A 27,370-nucleotide genomic window follows, 5' to 3' on the forward strand; every position below is an offset into this window, starting at 1 on the left:
CACCCCCCCTCCCCCTTCACCGCCACAGCAAGAGCTCACGGGACCACAATGCTCCGCGCCGCTCGTCTTTGGGAGGCGCGGAAGGTGGGGGTCACGCGGAAAGAAAAGGTCGGCGCGGTGCATGCCGGATGTAGGTTGTCTGAACGTAGGAAGGCGTTTGAGGGGAGAGGCTGGGCTTGTGGGGGGTAGGGAGAAAGCGGAGCGGGCTTGCTTCTGCGCTCAGGCCCTAGTCTAGGTGGACTCCGTGTCTCGCCGGTTTCTCCCCGGGGCCGCAGTCAGTGGGCTCTTTAAAAATTGTGATCCTTTCGGGGTCGCAGGCCGCAGCCCCTGCGTGTGCGTCTGCCCGTCCCCGTCCGCCCTGGGGCTTGAACTCGGGGCCTGCGCGCTGGCCCGGAGCTGTGGTCTGCCATTTGGACCATACCTCCACTAGTGGCTTTTTGGTGGTTAACTGGAAGTGGTCTCACGGAATGCTTTGGCCGGGCTGGCTGGCAGGGGACACCGAGCCCGGCGCTCTCTTTTGGGTCGGTCGGTACTTTCCGGCAGGCGGGTGACTGCGGTGATTGAAGGCGGCTTCGGGGTGGCGCTGGCTGGGGAGGGGTGCTTAGGAAGTAACCTGTTTTGTCAGTACGTGAGTCCTCTGAGTTCTCTCCCTCCCCCGCCACGCCAAGTCCCTGCTGTTTTTTTGTTTTATTGACAAAAGAATGTGAACTTTGTAACTGGAGGACCAGAATCTCTAAACTAGGTCGCGAGTTCACACTGGGAGTGTTTTTACACCGCGTTTATTTTTTGAGAAAGATGGGAGAGAAGTAGTGAACGAGGAACTGAGTCAAGATTTAGTCCTTGATAAAATAACATCTCCGGTACCAATGGGTTTATCCATTTTCGCTTTAAGATACTGCTACCTAGTTTCACTCTCGTTGATGTTGGCTTCTGAGGAAACTTCTGTTGTACGGAAACAAGTACGTTTAAAATTTTGTAACTATTGGCTGAAGACCACGAAGTAAGACCGATTTATAAAAAGCAAGTGTAAATATCAACTGAGTTTCTGGTGAAAACTTGTTTGGGGCTCCTGGCTCAACCTCTTGCCTGCCTCCACTGTATTGCAATGTTATTTTAATTGTAGTAGACAGTTATCTTGAACAACTGGTTAAATAATTCCATTTATTTGCCTCTTGTGATTTAGCATTCCATAAATTGAATCAAAGCAACATTTTTTAACCTACCTTCACCAGTCATTCATGTTAAAAACTTGGCAAACTAGGAAAAGAGAACTTCCTCAACCAAAGAATACTTGTTCATGTACAATAAGAAAAGTGTTAAGTACAAAACAAGAAATGGAAATTAAAAATAGATTGGGAAGGAAGAAATGAATCTTATTCATAGGTGATAATTGTGTATAATAACTCAAGCAAATAAACTTGTAACTAATGAACTATGATAGCTAGACTCAGGGATACAACATTAATATATAAAAGTCAATTATTTTCCTGTATAACTAGCGAATAATTGGAATTTGAAATTGAAAACACATCGCATTTACAATTATAGTTCCTACCTCAGATTAATAGGTGAGGGTCAGATATGCAGTCTAGAACAATCAAACTGGTTAATAAGTCAATGATCTGGACTTATGTATTAGAAGAGTCAAATAACAATTTTTCCCAACTTAATATATTAAATCAATGCAGTCACAAGCAGAATTTCAGTATGTCCCTTCAGCTACTACTAACAAATTGATTCTAAAGTTTATGTGAAAAGGCAAGTGACAAAACACAGCAGAATCATGAAGAACAAGTTGGATTAAGAATGTTGTTAGGATAGACAGATCAAGAAAGAAAATAGCCACTGATCACCCAACCTTTGACAAAGGAAGTAAGCCAATACAATAAAGTAAGGATAGTGTTTTCAACAAGTACTACTAGAACAACTGGGTATCAATGTGGGCTTGGAGGAGGAAGTCTAGATAGCTTTTGCAGTCCACATTTTTTTTTAATATGGGTTGTTGGACTAGAACTGAGGACCTGGGCTCTGTCTCTGAGCATTTTTTACTCAAGGCTAGCACTCTACCACTTTGAGCTATAGTACCATTTGCAGTTTTCTGGTAAGTTATTCCTTCCCTGGCTAGCTTTGAATAGTGATCCATAGATCTCAGCTTCTTGGGGTAGCTAGCTTTGCAGGCATGAGGCACCTGTGCTTAGTACTTTCCACAAAATTTAGCTCAAATCATGTACCTAAATGTAAAATGCAATATTATTAAACTTATAGAAAATGTTGATGACATTGTTTTTGAAAGTGAGGATTTAGTTATAATACCAAATGAACAATCTATTAAACAGAAACTGGTGAGTTAGACAACATTAAAATTTAAAAGTCTCTACTCTATGACATTATTGAGAGATTTACAGAACACATCTGATAAAGGACTTAAATTTAAAATATTTAAGGCCAGATGTGGTAGTTCATGAGTGCTTGGGAGGTGTAGGTAGGAGAAAATATTGGGACCAAGTTAGCATGAGGCCCTTTCTGAAAAACAAAAGTAAAAGGACTATGGGGATGGTTTGAGTGGTAGAATTCTTGCCTGGTAAGCAATACTGTATAAATACTTAAACAAGTAGCAGAATATGTAAAATCTATCTTTATCCTTCTTCCTTACTCCTCCTTACAAATAACTTAAAACTAAGAACTGGCTGGGGTCTAGTGGCCTGTGTCCGTAATCCTAGAACTTAGGAGGCAGATCAGAAGAATCACAGTTCAAAGGTTGGCTTGAGGCAAAAAAGCTGAGTCTGGTATTATGTGCCTATTATTCCAGTTACAGCAGGGAGTATAAAATAGGATTAAAGTCCAGGCCAACCTGGCAAAAAGCAAGAGTTTATTATCAAAAACAATCAGAACATTTTGGGTGTGGTGGCTTGTGTCTATAAATCCTAGATAGTCAGGAGGCTGAGATTCAGAGGATGGTAGCTCTAGGCCAGTCTAAGCCACAAAGTTTGTCAGACTCTACCTAAATGGAAGAAGTTGGACATGGTAGCAGGCATTCTTCATCCCAGTTTGGGGAAGCATAAAATAAGAGAATCATAGTCTGGTCACAGGCCTGGGCAAAAAAAAAAAGAGACCCAGTGTGTAAAAGAACTAGAGATATGGCTTAGCAGTAGATGGTCTAACAGTCTTGAGGCTCTTGAATTCAAACTCTAGTACCACCCTCTTAAAAATAGAACAAAAAAGACTTGAAAGTGTGATTCAAGCAGTAATGCTTTCTAGCAACTGTGAAGTCCTGAGTTCAAACCTCAGTACTGCAAACAACACCAACAGAAATCTACAAAAACAGTAAAAACTGAGAAATAATTTCAATGGATACCTCACAAAGTAGATTAAAGATAACATGAAAATTTGCTTACCACATGTCATGAGGTATTCTTAGCAGCTTTCTGTGAAAATTTAAAAATGTAAACTCTTCATCATGGCTTACTAATTTGGTCCCACTTTGTGGCTTCATCTACTTTTCCCTTCCTTGTTATGAACTCCAGCCACAGCTCCTTTTCTTCCTCAGTGCTTTTGAACTTTGTCTGGAGGGAAGGCACTTTCCTGTAGGTATTATCCCTTGTTATTCAGGTCTCAAAGTCCTCTTTACAGTGGCTTTCTCTGACTCTACAATTTAATATTATTTCCCATCCGTCTCCTAGCCGTTATTCATAATCCCAACCCCTTCTCTCTCTGTCTTTCTCATGCTGATTCTGGGGCTTGATCTCAGGTCCTGAGCTTTTTTTTTTCCCCCTCAAGGTTAGTGCTTGACCTTGAGCCACAGCTCCACTTCCATCTCTTTTGGTGCTTGATTAGACATAAGTGTCTCATGAACTTTCCTGCCCATGTGGCTTTGAACTGTGATCCACAGATCTCAGCCTCCTGAGTAGCTAGGATTAAAGATGTGAGCCACTAGCACCCAGCAACATTTCTCTTAATTTCTTTATAGTGTTTATCAATAAGGAAAAAAATGTTATTTCTTTCATTCTCCTGTTTCTCTTCCTATCCCCTTCCTTCTTTCCTATCCTGTAGTCTGAGGTTAATGTAGAATAAGAGGTAGGAAAGTGCATAGCCCACTGTGCAGATACACTCTGTTTTTCCTTTCTGGTGACTGTTGGGGGCCGAGTAACACCATGTCTAATAACTTTTTGCTGAGGCTTGTAGTAGGGATAAAACACATGGATCTCTGTCCTGTCCATCTTATATACTGATAGGCTCCCTCACCCAATATAAGGAGGAGGGATTTAAGAAAAAGAGAGAGAGGGAGAGGGAGAGAGAGAGGGGGGGGGGAGATTGAGTTCTTCCTGCTTTGATGAAGCTGAGTGGAGTCTCTGTTTGTGCTCCGAGGTAAGAAGGCTGGGTGCGGGAGGACATTGGGCCCCTTTCTCTTGGGCTTGGCCTGGTCGGGGTGTGTTTTTCCCCATCTCCCTACTAGTAGAGGGGGACCGGGGATGAAGGACCCCACAGGTGACCACATGTAAGCAGGTCTATTGTGCCACATCCTCTCCATATCAAGTCATGAGAAACCCTTTAAGTTGTTTATATCAAGTATTTGATAACAGTGATGCAAAAGTAACAAGTATGCTATATTTACAATACTAAAACAGAAGATTGAAAAGGAGCAGACATTTCTCCAAGAGTTTTCAGGAAGTAAAAAACAATTATGAATGCTTCAGGTTGTTAGTTTATTCACTTATTTATTTTTTTTCTTTAAGAAGACAGATTGGAACATAATCAGAGTGGTGGTTAGGTAAAACATTGAAACAAGGGCAAAAAAAGAACGTAATGAAATATGCAAAGTGAAAATGATGGGATAGGAAGTTAAGTAAAGGTTAATTATTTTTCTTTTCCTTTTTTTTTGGCCAGTCCTAGGCATGGCATAGGCACTGTCCTTGGACACACTTTGCTCAAGGCTAGGACTCTGCCACTTGAGTCACAGCACCATTTCCAGCTTTTTCTGTGTATATGGTACGGAGGAATCAAACCCAGGGCTTTGTGCATACTAGGTGAGCAATCTACCATTAGGCTACATTCCTGGACCCTGGATTAATTCTTTTAACCCTGAGGAGGGGCCAACCCAAATTTTTTATTCAAAAAAATATTAAAGAACCAAAGTAAGGGGAAATATATATTTGATTTTGGAGTATAGCCAGAGCTATATGAGCTACAGATGTTCATTATTCATCTCACATACAAGTGCCTTTGTACCAGCTCAGGAGGAATGAAGTCATAAAGTCGCTAGGCAAGGCAACTGTATTTCCCAGATCATTCTTCACAGCTATCTAATATATCCTGCTCAGTGTTTTAAACTAAAAGAGGTTCTGGTAACGTACATTTGTAGACTAAAACTATAATGGACAAGAATGGATACGTTACCAGACAGGTGACTCACACCTGTAATCCTAGCTACTCAGGAAGCTAAAATCTGAGGATCTTGGCTCAAAGCTAACCCAAGCAGGAAAGTCCATGAGACTCTTATTGCCAACTACTCACCAGTAAACTGGAAGTGGAGCTGTGGCTCAAAGTAGTAGAGTACTAGCCTTGAGAGAAAGAGCCCAAGGACAGCACGTAGGCGCTGAGTTCAAGCCCCAAAGCTTACACACACACAGAATGGATGAGTTTTATCCAGTCTGAAGTCTCATAATTTTGTCTTTTGTCTATCTCCTATTCCCTAAAACTAAAAACAAAGCCATATCTATACTTCTAGACTCAGCTGAAGTTCTAGCTCTGTGAAGATCTGCCTAGCTTAGTCAAGCTCAATATGAATTTAATCCTCATGTTGTATTGTTCAGTAATTTTCCCATGAACTTTTGCTTCTTTAATTGGAATATAAGCTCTTTGAGATTATGGATTTCCTATAAATGGGCTTCATTTATCATGCAAAATATTCACAAATTCTGGGCTAGTAGAAATTGTTGAAAGTGGAAAAACAGGTTTTTCAGGTCCAGGTCCTATGGCCTGGATAAAAGTAGAACATACATGAGCCCTATAAAATGAACCCTTAGATACATCATTAATAACATTTTTAGTTTTCCAGACTAAGGAGAAACGGGACAGTAAGTTTTGATTTGCATATGAGATTATGTACTGCTTTTCAGAATAGCAATGTGAATTAAGCTTATTATGAATAATTTCAAATACTTGGAGATAATCCATTTTTGGGTACAGTGGTTTAAAATAGGGTTTTGGTAATGTATATGTGACACATGTAAAAACAAAAAAAAAACATCTTCTCGAAGGTTTGTTTTTATACTGAACTCATTCAAATTGTTCTTTCTCAAGACCCAAAAATGCCAAGGCATTACCAGCTTTGAGTTTTTCCTAAAAAAGAGAGAGAAGTATTTTACATTATTATTATTATTATTGTTGTTATTATTATTATATCTATTTTTTGGTGCTAGTCCTGGGCCACGGGCTTGAGCTCTTTAGCTTCTTTACTCAAGGCTAGCACTTTTCCATTGAGCCACAGCTCCACTTTTTGGTGGTTTATTAGACATAAGAGTCTCAGGACCTTTTCTGGGGTGGCTACTCAGATTTCATCCTCCTGAGTAGCTAGGATTACAGGTAGGAGCTATTGACATCTGGCTCATTGTTGATTATTTTAAAGCACTTTATTGAATGTCTTCAGTTTTTTTTTTAAATCTCTCCAGTATAAGACAAAAATATTAGTGGGTTATAACTAAAACTCTTTAGACATGATAGTTTGTATGTGTGTGTGTTTAGTTTTACCATGCTTCCCTCAAAGTCACTGTGTAGCCCAGGATGACCTTGAACTTAATATCTTCATACCCCAGCCTTCTTGGTATTGGGATGACAGGTGTGTACCATTGCATATGGCTTTGCCCCCCATGTAAATCTGAAGCTTAATTATAGAAGAAAAGGAAGATGCTTATAAAGGGAAGAGATTTCCTAGGGGGAGGTGCCCTGCCTGCTATGAATGTCATCAGTGAACTATCTGATAGGTCTTAGGGAGTACTTGGAAGCAAATACAGAAAAAAGAAAAAAAAAAACCAAACTTTAGTTCTAAAGAACAAGAAGGCTGGAAACAACTATGTGCCCATTTTTTGGCTTTCATGCCTTGTCCTTATAGCCACCAGTAAAAGATAAGTTCTTTCATAGCAAGAAAAGTAATAAAATGGTAGGCTACCAATCTGTATATCTCATGAATTTTACAAATAAAGAACTCCTAATTTTTCTCTACCCACTCCACTTTTTTTTTTGATAAGTCCTGGGTCTTGAATTCAGGGCCTGGGCACTGTTCTTGGGCTTTTTCAAGGCTAGTGCACTACCATTTGAGCCACAGAACCACTTCTGGATTTTCTATGTATGTGGTACCGAGGAATCGAATCCAGGTCTTTGTGCATGCTAGGCAAGCATTCTACCACTAGGCCAAACTCCCAGCCTGCATCTTGCTTTTTTTGTGTTTGGTCTTGAGACTTGAACTCATGGTTTAGGTACTGTCCCTGAGCTTCTTTGCTCAGGCCTATAATTCTATTACTTGAGCTACAGCTCCACTTCTGGGTTTTGCTTATTAATTGGTGATAAGAGTCTCCCAGATTTTCCTGCCCAGGCTTGCTTCAAACTATGATCTGTAGATCTCATCCGGAGTAACTGGGATTACAAGCATGAACCAATGGCATCCAGCTGCATCTTGCTTTTTTTTAAGCTTAAGTTTTAAGGTTTAATGTATCTTGAAAATTGATTTCTATTATTTTTTATGATATAGATTTTGCTTCATGGATAATACCCTATAGTTGTATTTATATATTACATATAATTGTATTTGTATATCATATATAATACATTATTAAATAATATATTATTAGCTATTAGTCTCCAAATTGCTTCCAGTATTTTATTGGAGTCAATGTTACAGTGTCATTGTATAGAGTGTCATTTTTGTTTTGTTTTGGTTTTTTGGCAGTACTTCAAGTCTTCTACCAATTGAGTCATACCTCTACCCCTTTTTACTTTAGTTTGCTTTTAGATAAAGTCTCATACTTTTATCTTGGAGTACAGTCATCCTATCTTATCCTCCCGAGTAGCTAATATTAGAGGCTTGGAGAACCAGGCCATGTCTTGGCTTGTGCCATGTGCCAGTGGCTCATACTTATAATCCTAGCTACTTAGGAGGTTGAGATCTGAGGATCACAGTTTGAAGCCAGGCTGGGAAGGAGAGTCTTATCTCCAGTTAACCATTAGAAAACTGGAGGTGGTGCTGTGGCTCAAAGTGGTAGAGCACTAACTTTGAGTGGAAAAGCTCAGAGACAGTTCTCAGTTCAAGTCCTACCCCACCTCCACCCCCACCCCCACCAAAAAAGTCCTGTTTTTTTTTTTTTTGCCAGTCCCGGGGCTTGAATTTGTGGCCTGGGCACTGTCCTTGAACTTTCTCAAGGCTAGCACTCTACTACATGAGCCACATCACCACCAGCTTTTTGTGTGTACTGGGTAATGGAACCCAGGACATCATGCATGGTAGGCAAGCACTCTACCACTAGGCCATGCTCCCGATCCCATCTGACTTGTTTTTGAGATAAGGACTTTTGAACTTTTTGCCTGGGCTGGCCCTGGATCATTCAGAAGATTTGAATATTTGTCTTCTGGGACTGACTTAGAACCTGATCCTCAAATTTCAGCTTCCTGAGCAGCTAGGATTACAGGTGTGAGCCACCAATACCTGGGTTGAATAGAGATACCTCTTTTTTCCCCCTCTGGTCTTGGGGCTTGAACTCAAAGTGTAGGCACTGCACTATCCCTCAGCTTCTTTTGCTCAAGATTAGCACTCTACCACTTGAGCAACAGCTCCACTTCTGGATTTTTTGATAATTTATTGGAGATCTCTTGGACTTTCCTGCCTGGACTGGCTTTGAAACAGTCCTCAGATCTCAGCTTCCTGAGTAGCTAGGATTACAGACCAGACATAAGCCACCAGTACCTGGCTTAACTAGCTATTTAAAAGATAGGTACAGACATTAAAAAATAACTTTTAGGTTCTACTGTAGAAAAAGAATCAATACACATGCATGAAAGGATTATGACAAAATCTTTTATAAATTTTTAAAGAATATTTATATGTGGCTATTCTTGATGCCTGGTAGTGATTGGTGTTAAAGACTGTAGGGGGAACAATAGCATTTCTAGAGGATTAGGTGCGGGAGGATATGGCATAGGAGAAGACATCTGAGGACACTCAGTGTAAACTCATTTTGGTCCAGGAGCTAAAGGAGTAGTTTAGGCAATGATAGCATAATGACACACTTTAGTATCATTTACCAATTTTTAAAAATACATTTAAGGGAAGGGGTGACATTGTTACAACAGAAATGTATTGTTTATCTGACTTATTTAACTGTAAAACCCTGTGTATATCACCTTTACAATTGAACAATTAAAATGAAAATGTTACCATTTGTCAAAATGCTTAGAAGGGAGTAAGGTGACTCACGCCTGTAATCCTAGCAACTCAGGAGGCTCAGATCTGAGGATTAAGGTTCAAAGCCAGCCTGGACACAAAAGGACCTGAGACTCTTATCTCCAGTTAACCTCTAAAAACAGGAAGTGTGGCTTGGCTTAAGGGTAGGGTGGTAGCCTTGAGCTGAAGAGCTCAAGGACAATGCCCAGGCTCAGGCTCAAGGCTATTGCCCTAACCCTGAGCAGAAGAGCTCAGGGACAACGCCCAGGACTTCAAGCCCCATGACCCACGCCCTCCCCCCACAAAAAAATGCTTAGAAACCAAATGCCAAACAGCAAGATTCAGGAAGAAGAATATAATATACATACCCTTGTTTCTTCATCAAAGTCTTCCATGGTCTCTATCAGTTTCCCAGGTTCTAGCTCACCTAGTGGGAAGGGGTAATCTGTTCCCAAAATAACTTTATCCTACAAAGAGAAAATGTATTTTCATTTGTAAATTTTCTTTTGCCAGTCCTGGGGCTTTAACTCAGGGCCTGAGCACTGTCCTTGGCCTTTTTTTTCCCCTCAAGGCTAGTGGTATGCCATTTGAGCCACAGCTCCACTTCCAGCTTTTTTCTATGTATATGGTATTGAGGAATTGAACTGTACCAGTAGGCCAAACTCCCAGCCCCTCATTCATATATTTTAAGAACACCAAAAGCTTATATACATTTAATTACCTGTACTTTATGGTGAAATAACAAATTTCCTTTTTATTAAAGAAATTAGTCTATAACTTTTATTTACCAGTTCAACTTTTAAATTTTTCCAGTAGGTGTCGCTATTAGGTCTTCTAAAGTTGCCAATCAAACCTCAACTCTGTTTTTCCTCCCTTCCTTCCTCTCTCTCCCTCCCTCCCTCCCTCCCTCCCTCCCTCCCTCCCTCTCTCCCTCCCTTTCCTTCCTTCCTTCCTTCCTTCCTTCCTTCCTTCCTTCCTTCCTTCCTTCCTTCCTTTCCTTCTTTCTTTTTTACTTTTTCTTTCTTTCTATAACTGCACTATAAGAAATAGGCATTTACTCAATAAAATATACTGACACATTCATATAAAGTTAAGGATCCTTTCTAAGATGATTTAATACAATTGATTTCACAATTTTTGAAAGCACATTAGCATTGGAAAGAAAACTGGATAAAAGGTAAAAGCAAAGTAAAACAAAACAAAAAGCACAAACCTCATAATAGTTCTTTAATCACAGGCTTGTCATTCTATAAATGTATTAAGCAGCATGTCAAGTGGTGTGCTAGAATCTAGATATAGCCTAGTCAAGAGAGCACATGAACCCACTACCTGACTAATGTAACTGTAATCCCTCTATATATTACATTGACCATAAAATACAATAGAAAAAAAGATTTTTAACGGGGGCCGGGAGTTTGGCCTAGTGGTAAAGTGCCTGCCTAGCATGCACGACAACCCAGGTTCGATTCCTCGGTACCACATACATAGAAAAAAGCCGGAAGTGGTGCTGAGGCTCAAGCGGTAGAGCTCTAGCCTTGAGAAAGTCCAAGGACAGTGCTCAGGCCCTGAGGTCAAGGCCATGACTGGCAAAAAAAAACCCAAAACAAAACAACAAAAAAAAAAAGAAAAAAAAGATTTTTAACAATAACAAAAAGAGAGCACATGTGGTCCTTGTTCTCAGGGAGCCTATATACTACTGAGAATGAGGGATAGTAATAGAAGACTATCAAAACATAATAAAACATATCTCAATCAGAACCATTATTTATAGAAGTATATTTCATATACTCCTATGAGAGATTTATACAAGGAAATTAAGTTATTTGCAATTATAAGACTAGACAACTAAATTGTAGAAGATCTAAAAATAGGAAGAATATTTTCTTTTTAAAATTTTATTTTCTGGGCTATGTATAGAGGGGTTATAGTCACATTCATCAGATAGTGGGTAAATTACGTCTTGAACATAGATACCCCTTCCCATGTTTTTCTCCCACTTTCCCTATCTCCACTTCCTCCCATTCATCTTGTTTTTCCCTTCCCTTCTCTTCCTTTCCCTGTTTCAAATAAACATATACAATATACCAGGTACCAAAGTCAGATACTGTAACAACATGAGATAAACTATTATAAAGGGGAAAAAAGAGGAAATAAATAACTTCACATAGTACATTAAGAACAACAGTCACAAAGATAAACCTCTTATTTTTATATCCTGGTGTTCACTTTGCTTAGTTTCATCCTATATGACTATATATACATACCATTTGAGTTATTGTGATCCTCTGCTAGGAGAATCCTAGCGGTATACTAATTGCCACAAATAAGGGAAAGCATGGAGCCTATGTTTCTTTGGGTCTGGCTTACTTCATTTAATATGTTCCCCCCCCCCAAGTCTTTCCATTTCTTTATGAATGGGGTAATGTCATTCTTTCTGATGGCAGCGTAGAATTCTATTGTGTGTATATATACCACATCTTGATCCATTCATCTACTGAGGGGCATCTGGGTTGGTTCCATATCTTAGCTATGGTGAATAATGCTGCAATGAACATAGTTGTGCTGTTAGCTTTAGTATTGCTTTGTTTCTGGACATTTGAGTAAGTGCCCAGGAGTGGGATTGCTGGGTCATAGGGGGGCTCTATTTTTAGAAAAAATATTTTCATAGGCTGAAATGAATAATCCCTAAATTATATGTAAAAAGGAATGATGTTGAAGATATATTGTCATGAAGAAAAAGAATGTTACATAGGTTTCTGTTTTTAATGAGGAACTTAAGGACCCAGGAATGTATGTCTGTACATATTCAACCTATCTCAGGAATGATGCCAACAGTAGAGTACATGCAAAAAAGTGATCTCAAATTTGAGCTGTTATGTAATATTAAATACATATCAGACTATGTATGTATATATAGCAAATCAATATCTGCTTTTCCTAGGATAATACTTTGCATTCCTAAAAACATGACAGATTTTCTAAGACTAATGAATTTAAGAACCTTTCTCTAGAAATCCACTCAATTATAAGACTGAAACTCGAGAAATGTTTTTAATAACTCAAGGGGACCTCCATGTTCATTTTTGTTTTTTTATATCCAGTGAACATAAATTATCTAGCCATTTCCCCCATATAGTATCTCTGCCAAGTGTGGTTGTTTGAACTAGACTTTTGAGGTAGCCTCTTTCTAAGACATTCTGACATGCTTATAATCCACTGAGACTTACTTTAATGAATATGTTTGTATTGAAGGAATGAATGAAAGTGAAAGAGGGAAGTCTGATGTAACTGGACTTGAAAAGATAAATGTATTTTAATAAACCAAGTAGGAGCTTTTATGAGGGCAAATAGCATGATTTTCACCAAAGAAGATATTTCTTAGTTCTTACTAATACATTTTTATGAAACATAGGAAAGAATCAATAAAATTAACAAAGGTCCATGCTACACTGGCAAATCTGTTTCAAGATTTCTGTATTAATTTATCTATGAAACCAAGCAAATATACCTGCTGATTAAAAAACAACAAACCCCGAAGACCCAAAGTTATGTCTACTCACATCTGTACCAACAACTGATCTTATTTTGAATTGTCTGCTTGGCATTCAGTGGAGGTCCATTTGTCTTTTTCTACCTCCTTTTCCTAAAGCTGTTTACAGTTCTAAAACACCACATAAGTCTCAAGTCCCATGCTTATACCCCATTTGTCAACTGTATGATCATGAAAATGAAATCTGGAAATTTAAGTCTGTTTTCTAGTCAAGAATACTTCCCTTCCCGGTAGCATAATCTTCTGAGATATAACAAAGATTTCAAAAGGAGATTGGTTTTTATATTAATATGGAGAAAGCAAATCATTTAAGAAATAAAATCCATTCTTCTTCAATGCATCCTTGATTTAAGATATGGGACCTTAGTTGATTCTAGATGCTCACTGCTGAATATCACATTCATTTTGTAACAATATTGAAGTATTATTTTGTAGTTATCATTCACAACTCCTTGTGAATTTTTTTTTAAATTTTATTGTCTGGATGATACACAGAGGGTTACAGTTACATCCATAGGTAGTGAGTACATTTCTTGTTGAACATTGTTACCCGCTCCTACATTTTTCTCCCAGTTTCCCTTCCCTCCAAATTGTCCCCCACCTCTGAATTTTTCTTATCTAATATTTATACATCTTTTATTAGTGTGCCTTTTATTGATGATTTCTGGTAAACTTTTGGACTCAGGTGCGTGTGTGTGTGTGTGTGTGTGTGTCTGTCTGTCTGTCTGTCTGTCCTGGGGCTTAAACTCAGGGTCTGGGCACTGACCCTGAGTTCAAGGTTGGTGCTCTACAACTTGAGCCACAGCTCTACTTCCAGCTTCCTCCCCACCCCAAGCGGGGATGGGGGAGTTAGTTGGAGATAAGAGCCTCGAACTGTGGCCCTCAGGTCTCATCCCCTTGAATAGATAGGATTGCAGGCATGATCTACTGTCACCTGGCTAAGTTTCAGACAATTTTTAACTTGTAAATAATTTTATAAAGGAGAGAAAAATAGGCATTAAAAAACTGGAAATGAAATTCTTACTGAATTTTCTTACTTTGATAGAGATGAGATGGGAGAATGAACCTCATCAACAATTCTGTGGTTCCATTGGATGAAGGTCACACATTGTATCACTGAATTCCAGAATTTATTTGATAAATGCTTAGTAAATACTTGCATTAAAATACTTTGTCAATTACTGTTTCTTTTGTTGTTGTTGGTCATGGCGCTTTAACTGGGGGCCTGGGCGCTGTCCCTGAGCTCTTCAGCTCTAGGCTACTATCCTACCCCTGGAGCCACAGCTCCACTTCCTATTTTCTAGTGATTGATTAGAGATGAGTCTCATGTTCTTTAGTTCCTGGGTTGGCCTTGAACCTCGATCCTCAGACTTCAGCCTCCTGAGAAGCTGGGATTATAGGTGTGAGCCACCTCACCAGGCATTGTTGTATTTCTTATTGACCTTAGTTCCCAGAACTATTCAGTGTTTTCAGGGAAGGTTCCCAAGTTATATATGTAATTATACCTATCATTAGCCTGCTCAAATTTCTTGTTATCTTGTCTGTAATACAAGATTTTATTCCTTTGGGATCCACTATGACTATAAACCAATTCTTAAATTGTCCTAATGTGGTGGTAAGGTAACATTTCACAGAATCTACTACATTTTATTTATTTATTTATTTATTTTATTTTATTGCCAATACTGGGGCTTGAACTCAGGGTGTGGGCACTGTCCTTGGACTGTCTCAAGGCTAACGCTCTTCCACTTGAACCACAGTGCCACTTCTGGCTTTTTCTGTTTATGTGGTACCAGGGAATCAAACCCAGGGCTTTGTGCCTGCTAGGTCTACTACTAGGTCACACTCCTGGCCTATACTGCATTTTAATAGAGATTGATTTTCGTTGTTGTTGTTGCTTTTTTTTCCTGTGGTACTAAAGTTTGACATTAGCCTCACAGTTAGTGGGCAGTTGTCCTGCCTCAGGTTCAAGGCCAGTCTGTACTAGATGTCAAGACCTTGTCTTAAAAACTAAATAAACAAAGATTTCATTAAACTCAAAGGAATCATTTTAATGATTGGATTTTAGGCATCATAACTACCTCTTCTGGGATCCCCAAATTATACTACACAGATGTTGGCTTTCTTTATTAAGCAGTAAAAATGAAGTGGATACCCCTGATAGATTTTTCATATCAACACCACTCCAATTTCATTTCCCTCCCCAAATGTGGCAGCAGCACACATCTTCCTATGTGTAAAACTTACTGAGCTGATAATAGCAGTGATTAATATGCCTGCCAGGGAGAAGGAATAAACTGCTCACCTGCTGGGAAACATTAACTTTTTCACATTTTCAGGGAAAGCTGCAAACATTGAAAGATATAATTTATTAAATAAGTTATAATAGTGGATGAAACGTCTAGTTTTTCTTTTGGAAAAGGAACAATTAACTCATTAGCATATCTCAGTAGTATTTGTAAGAAAAACAATATAACTTTCATAGCATGAGTTACTACAAAAATTCAGATATATTGAGATTCAGTTTGTTACTTGACAATTTCATAGGAAAAGATCCTGGTTTAAGTCAATCTATACAAAATAAGATTAGCTTTATATCCCTAAGGGTATTACACAGCTCAATTAGACAAACATTAACTTAAAATCTATTTGTAAAGCATCAGAGTAGGCATTACAAATCTCTGATATGTATAGTCCTTTGGCACAGTATTATACCAAATTTTCACATCAACTCTGCCTGATTATCATCCCCACTTAATGGTTGTGGAAAGCAAGATTGAATGAGCTAACTGGTTTGATATCAAAGGCCAATAAAAGGTGTGTGTGTGGTCATGCCAGTTATCTAGGCTCTATAGGAAATGTGAGGAGGATGGTGGTCCCCAACAGCAAAAAGTGAGATTCTGTTTAACGAATAAGGAAAGTAAAAAAGACTGGAAGTATGACTCGAGTGATCAAGTGCCTGTAGGCAGCCTTCTTAGGGCAAGCACATAGCTTGTAATTCAAACTCTAGGTGCCTCCCCCCCCCCACCAAAGAATATAAGATTATTAGGCTACAATATCCAAGGTGTCTGACTATACTGAGGTTAAGTTAATGTAAATGGTTTGCAAATGAAGGAAGGAAGGGAGATAATGGCAGGGTTTCATGAGAAACCCTGAAACAGAACATGACAGCCATGTGCCTTCTGTTTCCTGACAAAATAAATGAATTACATAATGTTTATTGTTTTAATTCCCTTGGTTTTTAGGACTACTAAGGTTTTGTTTAATGAAGTGAAATGTAACAAGATTTATGAATGACACACAAAGTTGTAAAGAGAATTGACAGATACAACACTAGTTTGGGATTTAAGGTACAGAATACAATGAGAAGCAGCGTGTAAAAACTACTTGGCTACCTTTCATGGAAAAGGAAGGATGGCTCAGGGAAAGGAACAAAACCTAGGTGACTCATTACCATGTTTTGAGTTTTAGTCAAGAATATGCCAACATATGCCTGATTAATTTCAGATTTTTTTCTTAGTAGTGACTTGAACCTTCTGGTTCTTTTTGTTTGTTTTTTCTTTTTTCCTTTTTTTTCCTTTTTGGAATAGGAAAGATTGTAGGAATCATCCTAAGCCTAGGCTACCATTTTATATTAAGTGTAGAGGATGAGGCAAAAGGACTTTGTTTTCAGTTCTTCAGATTGAGAGAAATTGTACATAAAGAGACTCACCACAAGTTCATTTAAATGAGATTCTTACACTTCGAGGTAATGCTGTAGATGGACAAAGATTTTGGGGTAATCTTGGTGGAAGAGAGTTTTAAATCTAGGAAGGATATAGATTTTGAGCAGAGGGAAAATGTAGTAGTTTCAAAAAGAAGTCTTTAACTTCTTTTATTTTCTTCCTTTCTAAAGATGGATGCAAATTCATTTTCCTTGAACGTGGGCTAGATTTAGTGACTATGAATAAAATGTAGCAGAAATAATACTATGACTTTTAAGTTTAGGTCACAAAGAGGACAGCTTTTGGGGAGCTTCTTTCTGTCTCTGACTTTCTCTCTCTCTGCCTTTCTCTCATTTTTCTCATTCTTTGGATAACCAGCTGTCATGATGTGAGGACATTCAAGCAACTCTGTAGAGAGACTCACCCTGGGAGAAACCCTGAACCCACATGCTACTCATAAGTAAAAATCCTTGGAAATAAATCCTTCAGCCCCAATCAAGCCCTCTCTGATAAGTCATGATAGATAGGTTGGCTGCAAGGCAGGAAAGCAATTGTTTGTTTTTCATATAGTGATAGATTGATAATATATGACTCTCATTCTTTTCATCTATCTTTAAAAATAAGTAGATGTATATTAAAAATAAATTACTATAAAGGAGCGGGAAGCCAACGTATTATAGAATTTAAGTCCTTAACCAAGTGCTATAATGTTTTGGTACTCCAATGTTGTTGTTCCAGTCCTGCTGAGTGCTGTCCCCTGAGCTGCTTTTGCTGAAGCCTAGAACTCTGCTACTTTAGCCACAGCACCACTACTAGCTTTTTCTGTAATTTTATTGGAGGTAGGAGTCTCACACATTTTCCTTCCTAAGTTGGCATTAAATCCCATCCTCAGATATCAGCCTCCTGAACAGGATTATAGGTAACACACACACACACACACACACACACACACACACACACACGACTATATAGATTGAATATCTGTCTATCTATATATGTTCTGATTTTTAAAATTGAGATTTATCAAAATAACATCTAAAACAGCTACTTTTGCTTTTTTCTCTTTTTTTTTTTTTTTTTTGCCAGTCCTGGGGCTTGAGCTCAAGGCCTGATCACTGTCTTTAGGTTTCCTCAAGGCTAGAGCTCTATCACTTGAGCCACAGCACCACTTCCAGCCTTTTCTATGTATGTGGTACCAAGGAATCGCACTCAGGTCTTTGTGATTGCTAGGCAAACACTCTACCACTAGGCCTAGCTCCTGGCCCATCCTGGCTGGTTTTGTACCACCTGGGCTATGGCTCCAGTCTGGCATTTTACTAGTTGTTAGATACAGATCTTGTGGGTTTTCCTGCCTTGGTTTACTTGGAACCTTGATCCTCTGATGTGAGCCTTCTGAATAGCTAGGATTGCTATGATTATCTACCATAAATCTCCCATTTTTTTTTCTTTTTAACTCACTTTGCTGATAACTGTCTTCATAATCCCAGATAAAGAGCTTATGGTATTGTTTTTTGGTTTATTGGCTTCAGATATTACTATTTTCCTATTTATTGTTGTTGAGAATTTAAAACCCTAAACTAATATATAATGTTTATACTTTTATGACTATGACTATTATTTGGTACTGAACCAAATAATGTAAAATAATTATCTGCCTTCTTAAAGTTTTTATTTTGTTAGAATTAGTTCCTTTGTTCATTTTTCTAAGTTTGTACTGTTTGTTCCCAGTTCATCAACAGATCTATTTAATGGCTGGCAATGATTATTACCTGCTCTCAAGCACACCCAATAATAATCCATCAGTTCCATTTTGTCCTTCTTGTAGACTTCTTTCCATAGGCAACCTGTTCTCTCTTTCTAATCTAGCTTGACTACTTTCTAACTCAGATATCTTGCTAAACTTCCCTTACCCATTCTGATTTGGGGATTTAAAAAAAATTATCATTAGCTTGAAATGTGTACAAGAAGGTTTGAATTCAACATATCAATTTATATGTACAGTGTATATTAATCAGTGTCACTCTTTTATCATTGTTCACCATCTATGTTATCCTCACCTACCCCTCATCTGCTAGTTTCATTTTCACAGAGTACATTGAGTATTATTACTATATTCTGACTATATTTTTTCAAGAATTCCTCTATTCACTGTTCCTCCTCCCCTTAATTCTACTCTCCTCAGACCATACATTTCAGCTTCTTTTTTTTTTTTTTTTTTTTTTTGCCAGTCCTGGGCTTGAGCTCAGGGCCTGAGCACTGTCCTTGGAGTTTCTCAAGGCTAGAGCTCTACCACTTGAGCCTCAGCACCACTTCCGGCTTTTTTTTTGTATGTATGTGGTACCAAGGAATCGAACCCGGGTCTTCCTGCATGCTAGGCAAGCACTTTAACCACTAGGCCAAACTCCCAGCCACATTTCAGCTTCTTAGTATTCATTTTCACAAATGTCTGTTTACAAGTAACCAGGGTTATACCATGGGAATCCATCCCTGGATATACTTTAGCCAGTTTGATCATGTATACATGTATATGGCTTTGTATACACTTTCATGTATGTTTATATTTTAATTTAACTGCCACACGTGAGATAAAACATGGGTGTTTTGTCTCTGAGCTTGATATACTTCATTCAGCACAATTTTTTCTAGGTCTTTGGGGATTTTTGTAAAGCGATTCTGCTAACATACCCAGAAAGGCAAAACATTAATATTTTACAGACAATCCTAAATAATTAATATATGGCTTCTATATCTGGGATTCACCAGCCTGTGAAATCTTGTAAAATGAGTTTACATTTAATTCTCATGTAGTTCAAGATTTCACACATTGAATGGGAGATCTTAGTAGAATTACCTTTGTAAAGTGCTTTGTGAGTTTTTGTAGGGAGGGGCTTATAATAATGGAATCACCTGTGCTCACCAGTCTACCCACTGGCTACTATGAGGTACTTTTTGTTTTTTTTGCCCAGTCCTGGCTTGAACTCAGAACCTGGGCACTGTCATGGGGCTTTCTCAAGGTTAGAGCTCTATCACTAGAGCCACAGCACCACTTCTGGCTTGTTCTACGTATGTGGTAACCAAGAAATCAAACTGGGGTCTTTGTACATGCTAAGCAAGCACTCTACCACTAGGCCAAACTCCAAGAACACATAAAGTACTTTTCATATTGTTCCTCTTTTGCTTCGGCTCCTTGGCCAGTGTATATTGCCCTAGGTGCGGTTTAAAGGTACTAACAGTATTCTTCACTGCTGATAATTTTTCTTAGAAGATGGGCTTTGAATATGCCCAAACATCCCATATTATTCCAAGAATAATAGGCTTGATGGGATGAGAATGACTCTTTATTCAGTTCCCTATCTCTTTCCATCTTCTCTTCTACTGAAAATCTAGAGCTCACTCCCTTCCAACTTCTCTACTTTGTAGTTTCATGGTTACATGCTTCCTCATTACACTCCATTCACATTAAAAAGAAAAAAAATGGTCACAATCACCTGCTAACTTCCCATATCCACAGAAGCTGGGTAACATAGAAGCTAGGTAACTAGAAGTTACAGTTCAACCACATACAGTAGCCATTCTTATCTGGGGTTTTGGTTTGCCTGGCTTCAATTATCCTCATTTAATCATAGTCCAAAAATATGAAATAGAAAGTGCCAGAAATAAATAATTCATAGGTTTTAAAATCCTGAGCTGCTCTGAGTAGCTTGATGAAATCTTGTACTTGGCAAGCTTCATCTTGCCTGAGGTAAGTCATCCCTTTGTCTAGGATATCCATGCTATATATATGCTACCTGTCCATTAACCATTTTGCAGCTATCTTGGTTTTCAGATTGACAGTATTTCTATGTTTGTATTATATGGTTTGGTACTGCCTGTGTTTTTAGACATTTACTGGGGTTCTTGTAATATATCTCCCTTGGCTAAGAGGGGAAAAGTATAATTCATTGTCAAATTATAATATTTAACATTCATACTCTCGTGATTTTTCTCTAATTAGAGGAACAGTGTCAAAGTATTGTAGAGTTGCAAGCACAGTCGCATCTTTCAAAGGATGGGCCTCTTCTGAACAAACTTCTAAAAATCTCAGTCCAAGTACCTTATTTAAACCGTTAAATGTGTGTGTGTGTGTGTGTGTGTGTGTGTGTGTGTGTGTATTTTTTCTCTAGGAAAATTTGGGAAACTTCTATACTTAAAGTAATAGAATGGGGGACTGAATACATGGCTCAAGTGGTGAAGCACTGGATTAGATCCCCAGTAACACACACCCATACACACATATGTACACACATGCACTTACAGTGTAAGTAATAAACTGGAGATGAAATAAATTCAGTCCTCTGTATCCTCGGGTCCAAAATTCTTGGATTCAACCAATTATGGATTGCAAATACTTGGGAAAAATGCTTCTGCACTGACAGATGTTTTTTTCTTACGATTATTTCCTAAACAATAACTGTTTACTTGATATTTACATTATAAGTCATCTATGGATGATTTAAAATATATAGGAGGATGTGTGTAGGCTATATGCAAATACCATGCCACTTAATATTCAAGAGCTGAGGATTTGGGGATCTTTCAGAGTCCTGAAATCAATTCTCTTTGGATACCTATTTCACAAATTTTTGCTAATTCACACTAGCTTTTCCTTTAACAATTGTCTAACTTGCCAAGTAACTGATCCAGCATTCTGTTCTCTGTAAGCCATCCAAATTGCAGAGCCCACTTACCTTTCCTACGACATCTGTTAACAGCTTAAGAGACCGATGATCATGAACCAAGGAGTCTGTGTAAAAGGAACCAAGGTATTTCTTTGGGTCATTTGGATTGTCCTGGGCACATAGATCTGGGCGCATGTTGAATCCATGGGAGATTCTTCCCATTGTGAATGGGAAAGCACCACCTGAAGGTAAAAGTAATTACTGAGGTTCAAGTGTTGATTAAAAAGGATTTCTTTTGCTGGGCATGGTGATGCCCACATGTAATTCTAGCACTTGGGAGGGGTAGGAAGATCATATATTTGAGGTCATAGAAAATATTCTAAGACATCTTCAGCTACATGACATGATCCTGTCTCAAAAAAAATATTCCTTTCAGTTCTTTGTATGTAAGAAGTTACCCCTGGCTTGACCCAGAAAGGATGACATGAACTCATCTAGAACATTAGATTTGAGAAATGATCCCAAAGAGAGGAAATGATATACATTGATATCTACTCAACATTGTGTGTGTGTGTGTGTGTGTGTGTGTGTGTGTGTGTGTGTGTGTGTGTGTATGTGTATGCATGCCAGTGCCAGTGCCAGTCCTGGGCTTGAACTCGGGGTGTGGGTACTATCCTGAGCTTTTCTTTGCTCAAGGTCATAGTTCCATGTCTAACTTTTTTAGTAGTTAATTGGACATAAGTCTTACAGTAACTGTAACCCCTCTGTACATCACCCCAACAATAATTTTTTTTTAAAAGAATAGTCTCACAGACCTTCTGCCTGGGTTGGCCTAAAACTGCAATCCTCTGATCTCAACCTTCTGAATAGCTAGGATTACAGGTATGAGATACCAGCACCTGGCTTTGGTCAGCATTTTGTGGTGTGATTATCATAATACAATAGTAGCATAACCTATCAGTTGAATGGCATGCAAATCATGACAACATATTCATAAAACTTATAATGCCATAAAATAAATGTATTTGTTGACATGGAAAATGAGTTTATGAATCATGAGGGAAAAGCAGATTAGAGAATATACATAATTTGACATTGTATTTGACTATAATATGTATAGAGTGTTTACTATGTCCAAGAGCCAACCATTTCACTTATTATACATAAGACTAGGCAAACAGTATAAAGGAATGAAATAGGCCTATTTTAAACAATACAGAATAGCAGGGAGTAGAGAACCTATATTTGGCCTAGAGATATTTAAATAAAAATAAATAAAAAAGTATAATAATTAGAGTAAACTTGCTTATAAAAAATAAAATTTAATCCCCAAACCATGCCTAAATGCCTAAAATAACAGTAGGAAAGGTGTTTCAGACTGAATTGAATCATTCTAGAACACATATGTAGAAGTCTTAACCTCTAATGTAACTACTATATTTGGACATAGGGCATTTAAGAAAATAGTTAAGAGTATTGTGGAATTGGAAGGTAGGGCTGTAATCCAATAAGACTGATATCCTTATAAAGAAGAGGAAGAGAGACGGATGTCAGGATGGGGAGTCGGGCGGGGGCTCACCCCTGTAATCCTAGTTACTCAGGAGGCTGAGATCTGAGGATTGTGGTTCAAAGCCAAAGCTAGCCCAGGCATAAGACTCTTATCTCCAATTACAGAAGTGGTGCTGTGGCTTAAGTGCTAAGGCAATGGCCTTGAGCTGAAGAGCTCAGGGATAGCACCCAGGCCCAGAGTTCAAGCCCCATGACCCACCAAAAGAAAAAAAAAAGGAAGAGATATCAAACTCTTTGTCTCCTCCTTGGTCTTTCTTCCATTTCTCTGTCACCCTCCCATGCATAGAGGAAGGGCCATGTGAGGACCCAGTGGCCATTTGTGAGCTAGGAAGAAAACCTTATTTTAGGGGCTGGGAGTTTGGCCTAGTGGTAGAGTGCTTGCCTCGCATGCACAAAGACCCAGGTTCGATTCCTCCGTACCCCACATACATAGCAAAAAGCCAGAAGTGGTGCTGAGGCTCAAGCGGTAGAGTGCTAGCCTTGAGAAAGTCCAAGGACAGTGCTCAAGCCCTGAGCTCAAGCCCAGGACTGGCAAAAAAAAAAAAAAAAAAGAAAAGAAAACCTTATTTTAAATCAACCTTGGACTTTTCTCACAAGTGTGAGAAAATAAATGTTGGTTGTTTAAGACACCTAGTCTATGGCATTTGTTATGGCAGTCTGAACTAATACAGATAGTGTCTTACCTCCATGTGCAAAACACACTTTCAATTTTGGAAACTTCTCAAACACTCCACCCATGATCATGGAGCAAATGGCCATAGTGGTCTCGGCTGGCATTCCTGGAAGAGGAAATAGTCACAAAATTGAGGGCTTGTCACTTTATGTAAGAGGAAATTCAGTGACTATAGTGGCTTGGAGACTGGCAGCTAATGGCTGAGGAATTGTCAGTGCCAAGAAACATGGGGACACTATACTCCAGCATGTTTTAGCTGTATAAAGAATGCATAGGACATACTTTGACAAAGATAATCATTTGAAGCTTCTTACTTACCACCTGTAAGAATTGTCTAATGGCTAGGACAGTTGAGAAACCTGAAAATGTATCTTTTTGTTAGTTTGGTTTTTGCCAGTCTTGTGGCTTGAACTCAGGGGCTAGGTACTGTCCTTGGACATTTGTTCAAGGCTAGTGAGCTACCACTTCATCCACAGCACCACTTCTGATTTTCTGGTGGATAATTGTAGGTAAGACTTTTGTGCTCAGGCTGGCTTTGAACCACAATCCTCAGATCTCAGCCTCCTGAGTAGCTAGGATTACAGGTGTGAGCCACCAGCACCCAGCTAGCCTGTGCTTCTCTATCTGTAAGATAACAGTGTTTGCTATTTTTCCCCCAGTCCTGGGCTTGAACTGAGGGCTTGAGCACTGTCTTTGGGCTTTTTTCTCAAGGCTAGAGCTCTACCACTTGAGCCACAGCACCACTTCTAGATTTTTGTCTGTATGTGGTACTGAAGAATTGTGTGTGCTAGGAAAGTACTCTACCACTAGGACAAATTCCCGGACAAGTGTTTACTATCTTGCAGTTTTCTGAAGTAGTAAAAATAATGGTGTCAGCAAAGTTTTTCGGTTAGAACTTCCCATTGGAGGCACTAAACAAATATTAGTTGCTTCTGTTTTAATTTCCTCATCTGTAAATTGAGGAAGATAATTTTTGGTTTCTGCCAGTGGGCTATTTTGAAGATTCAGCAGTTAGATGTTGTTCACTAGATATTAACTACTAAATATTAACTACTGTTGTTATTTATGCCAACTCTTTGCTGCTTCATAGAGCCAAAGTTGAAAAATCACTGCAACAATGTGAATTATTCCAAGAATTGGTGCTTCTAGGAGAAACAACTGATTCTGGTTTGATGCCTTAAAATCCAGTCTGATCTGCATGACTGCTCTTTTAGATCCTGAAGTTGTGTTCCTCAGCTGTGTCCTGTACCTGTAGGAGAAACTGATTCGCTTAGCTGCCAACCCTAATTTCACTGGACATGTACTGCCCATTGCTGCTGTATGTGCAAAGATGTCCCTAGATTACCAGCTTCCTGGGAATTCTGGAAGCATGATGACTTCATAATTACCTGAGATTGGATTGCTGGCAGTTTTTTGAAGGCAGGAGACAGTACTACTTCCTTTGCTGTGGTTCTAATTTCCATTAATTAATTTGAACCATAGTTTTAAATAAGTGAAGCAAATTTATATTTACAATGTGAGTTGTATGATTTTTTTGTCTTTGCATTCACAATAAAATTATGAAATGGAAGTCGTATGCTGTGGCTCACGCCTGTAATCTTAGCTACTTGGGGCTGAGATCTGAGGATTGCAATTCAAAGCCAGCCCAGCCACTAAAGATTGTGAAGCTCTTATCTCTAGTTAACCACTAAAAAATAGGAAGTGGGGTAGGATGTTAGCTTTGAGCTGAAGAGCTCAGGGACAGGGCCTAGGCCCAGAGTCCAAGCCCCACAACTGACAAAAATAAATAAATGAAATAATGAAATGGAGCCAGATGCCTATGGCTCACCTGTAATCTAAACTATTCAAGAGGCTGAGATTTGAGGATCATTTTTCAACCAATTAACAGCACCAGAAGTGGTGCTGTGGCTCAAGTGGTAGAATGCTAGCTTTGATCTAAAAAGCTCAGGGATAGCTCTCAGGTCCTGAGTTCAAAGCCCTAGAATCTGTCCTCACAAATCCTGAAATTGGTCCTACTTTTTCTTTCTTTTAATCTGTACACTCATCTATCATTTCTTTGCTTTAACCAGAATTCAGGCTCTAAAGGGAAACTAGTTTTGTCTGTTTATACCCTAAGTGTTTAGGACACGACCTAGCATTCTAGAAAGGATTTATATATATGTGCATTTCATAAATAAATGGTTAAATGACTCTATAAAACTCATTTTCATGTGAAAAGTTGCAATACGCATAAATTTGTTGAAGTTATCCAAGTTTTATACATCAGAATGACATTATATTTATAAGTAATGGTAAAGTACTTGGTGGGGAGCTGGGTAGGGAGTTGTCTTTCTAAATAATTTGGTTTCCACTAGCAATCACAGGGCATATAAAATGTGAGAGCAGAAGGAAATCTTTGAAGGATCCCAGAACAGCTAGTTTCTCTCATTTTACTGATTAGGAACTAGAGCCCAAGGCGGAAATGATTTGCTATATATTATACATTAAAATAGAGACTAAACTCAAACTGAAATTCTAATTTTGACTTCCAATATGGTATGTTGTATTTAATTCTTTATGACAGTTGCAATTTTGACTACTAATTATACAGATTGGGCTAGGGAAAGAACAAATTACAGCCTCCCTAAAGAAAGTTCAACACTTTTCACTTGCGTATTGCTTTTTCATTGGATTTTTAGGTCAACTGCATTTTTTTCTTTTCTTTTACTTTATAGGTTCAGAATTATACATCTTTTCTCATCTTCTTGAGACGACAATGAAAAATTGGATAGGCTGAATGAATGTAAGTTTTTCTTTTCTTTTCTTTTTTGCCAGTCCTGGAGCTTGAACTCAGGGCTTGAGCGCTGTCCTTGGGCTTTTCCCATAAGACGAGGTAGGGCTCTATCACTTGAGCCAAAGCACCACTTCTGGCTTTTCTTTGTATGTGGTACTAAGGAATTGAACCCTGGTCTTTATGCATGCTAGGCAAGCACTTTACCATTAAGCCAAACTCCTGGCCTCAAGTTTTTCTTAATGAAAAGAAAGTTTCACTCTCATGTGGAAACATGAATAAATAGTACAGGAGGCAAAGAGCAATAGAGAGGAGCAAATAGCAAAATATTGAAAACTTCAGTCTTCTAGATCTACGGTTTCACATGCTTAGATAGTAGAGGTATACTTTCTACTTGTAATTCCAGGAGTTTCATTTATAACAGGTTCTGCTATACAACTTCTGAAAGCATCTACTGTGAAGGTATAGTTATTTCTTTTGGAGCTTTTTTTGGTAATGTAGGAAGGTGTCTTTGAGTAACTGCCCATTTTTGCATACTAACTATGGAAATTGAACAGTTTACCTACTACTTCAGGACTCAGGTTCTCTATTATAATGTCAACCTCATAGATTCGATATGTGATATATTAATTATGTGACTTATTTATGATCATATTTGATATGATTAAAACCAAAAGAGGTAGTATATACAGACAGCATTTATCTGAGAACTTAGTAAATGATAATTGCTGCTAATTTTTTATGTTATCTCTCTTTGACTCTATAGGGCTCCAAAGATGATTAGAAAAACCCAAAAGTTGGTCCTCTGTTTCAGACCCCAGAATAGCACAAACCTACAAGCCAAGGGAGCCAGTATTTGGCCATTCGTCCATCCATCTGCATGTCCCAGGGGTGCACAAACAGGGAACAATTCAGCCTTTCAGCTGCCTTCAAAGAAGCAATGAGAAAGAGAAAGTTATTTTGATGAGTCAGCAAGGTACTGCTTTAAGGAAACTGCTTTTCTCCGAGTCTATATT

At 38.5% G+C, this 27,370-nt stretch overlaps 1 protein-coding gene and 1 long non-coding RNA gene across 3 annotated transcripts in view; one reads left to right on the top strand and one right to left on the bottom strand.

Moving 5' to 3' along the window:
• The first annotated feature begins 20 nt into the window (after positions 1-20).
• On the top strand, positions 21-27,204 carry LOC150056455 (uncharacterized). Its single transcript, XR_016537265.1, has 3 exons — positions 21-130; positions 26,299-26,366; positions 27,121-27,204. It is a non-coding gene; the product is annotated as an uncharacterized LOC150056455 (long non-coding RNA).
• Acmsd (aminocarboxymuconate semialdehyde decarboxylase) overlaps positions 4,705-27,370 on the bottom strand; it is a 47,113-nt gene continuing 24,447 nt past the window's right edge. For both annotated transcript variants that reach the window (XM_090342907.1, XM_090342906.1), the window contains 5 exons: positions 27,188-27,281; positions 23,595-23,690; positions 21,412-21,584; positions 9,799-9,897; positions 4,705-6,339 (listed from right to left, as the gene is read on the bottom strand). In XM_090342907.1, coding sequence (XP_090199033.1) covers positions 6,277-6,339; positions 9,799-9,897; positions 21,412-21,584; positions 23,595-23,690; positions 27,188-27,281 — 525 coding nt within the window. In that variant the 3' untranslated portion in view covers positions 4,705-6,276. The remainder of the gene's footprint in view (positions 6,340-9,798; positions 9,898-21,411; positions 21,585-23,594; positions 23,691-27,187; positions 27,282-27,370) is intronic.

The sequence above is a fragment of the Megascapheus bottae genome, chromosome 12 (genome assembly GCF_031878675.1).
Source record: "Megascapheus bottae isolate mThoBot1 chromosome 12, mThoBot2.hap1, whole genome shotgun sequence".
Lineage (NCBI taxonomy): Eukaryota > Metazoa > Chordata > Mammalia > Rodentia > Geomyidae > Megascapheus > Megascapheus bottae.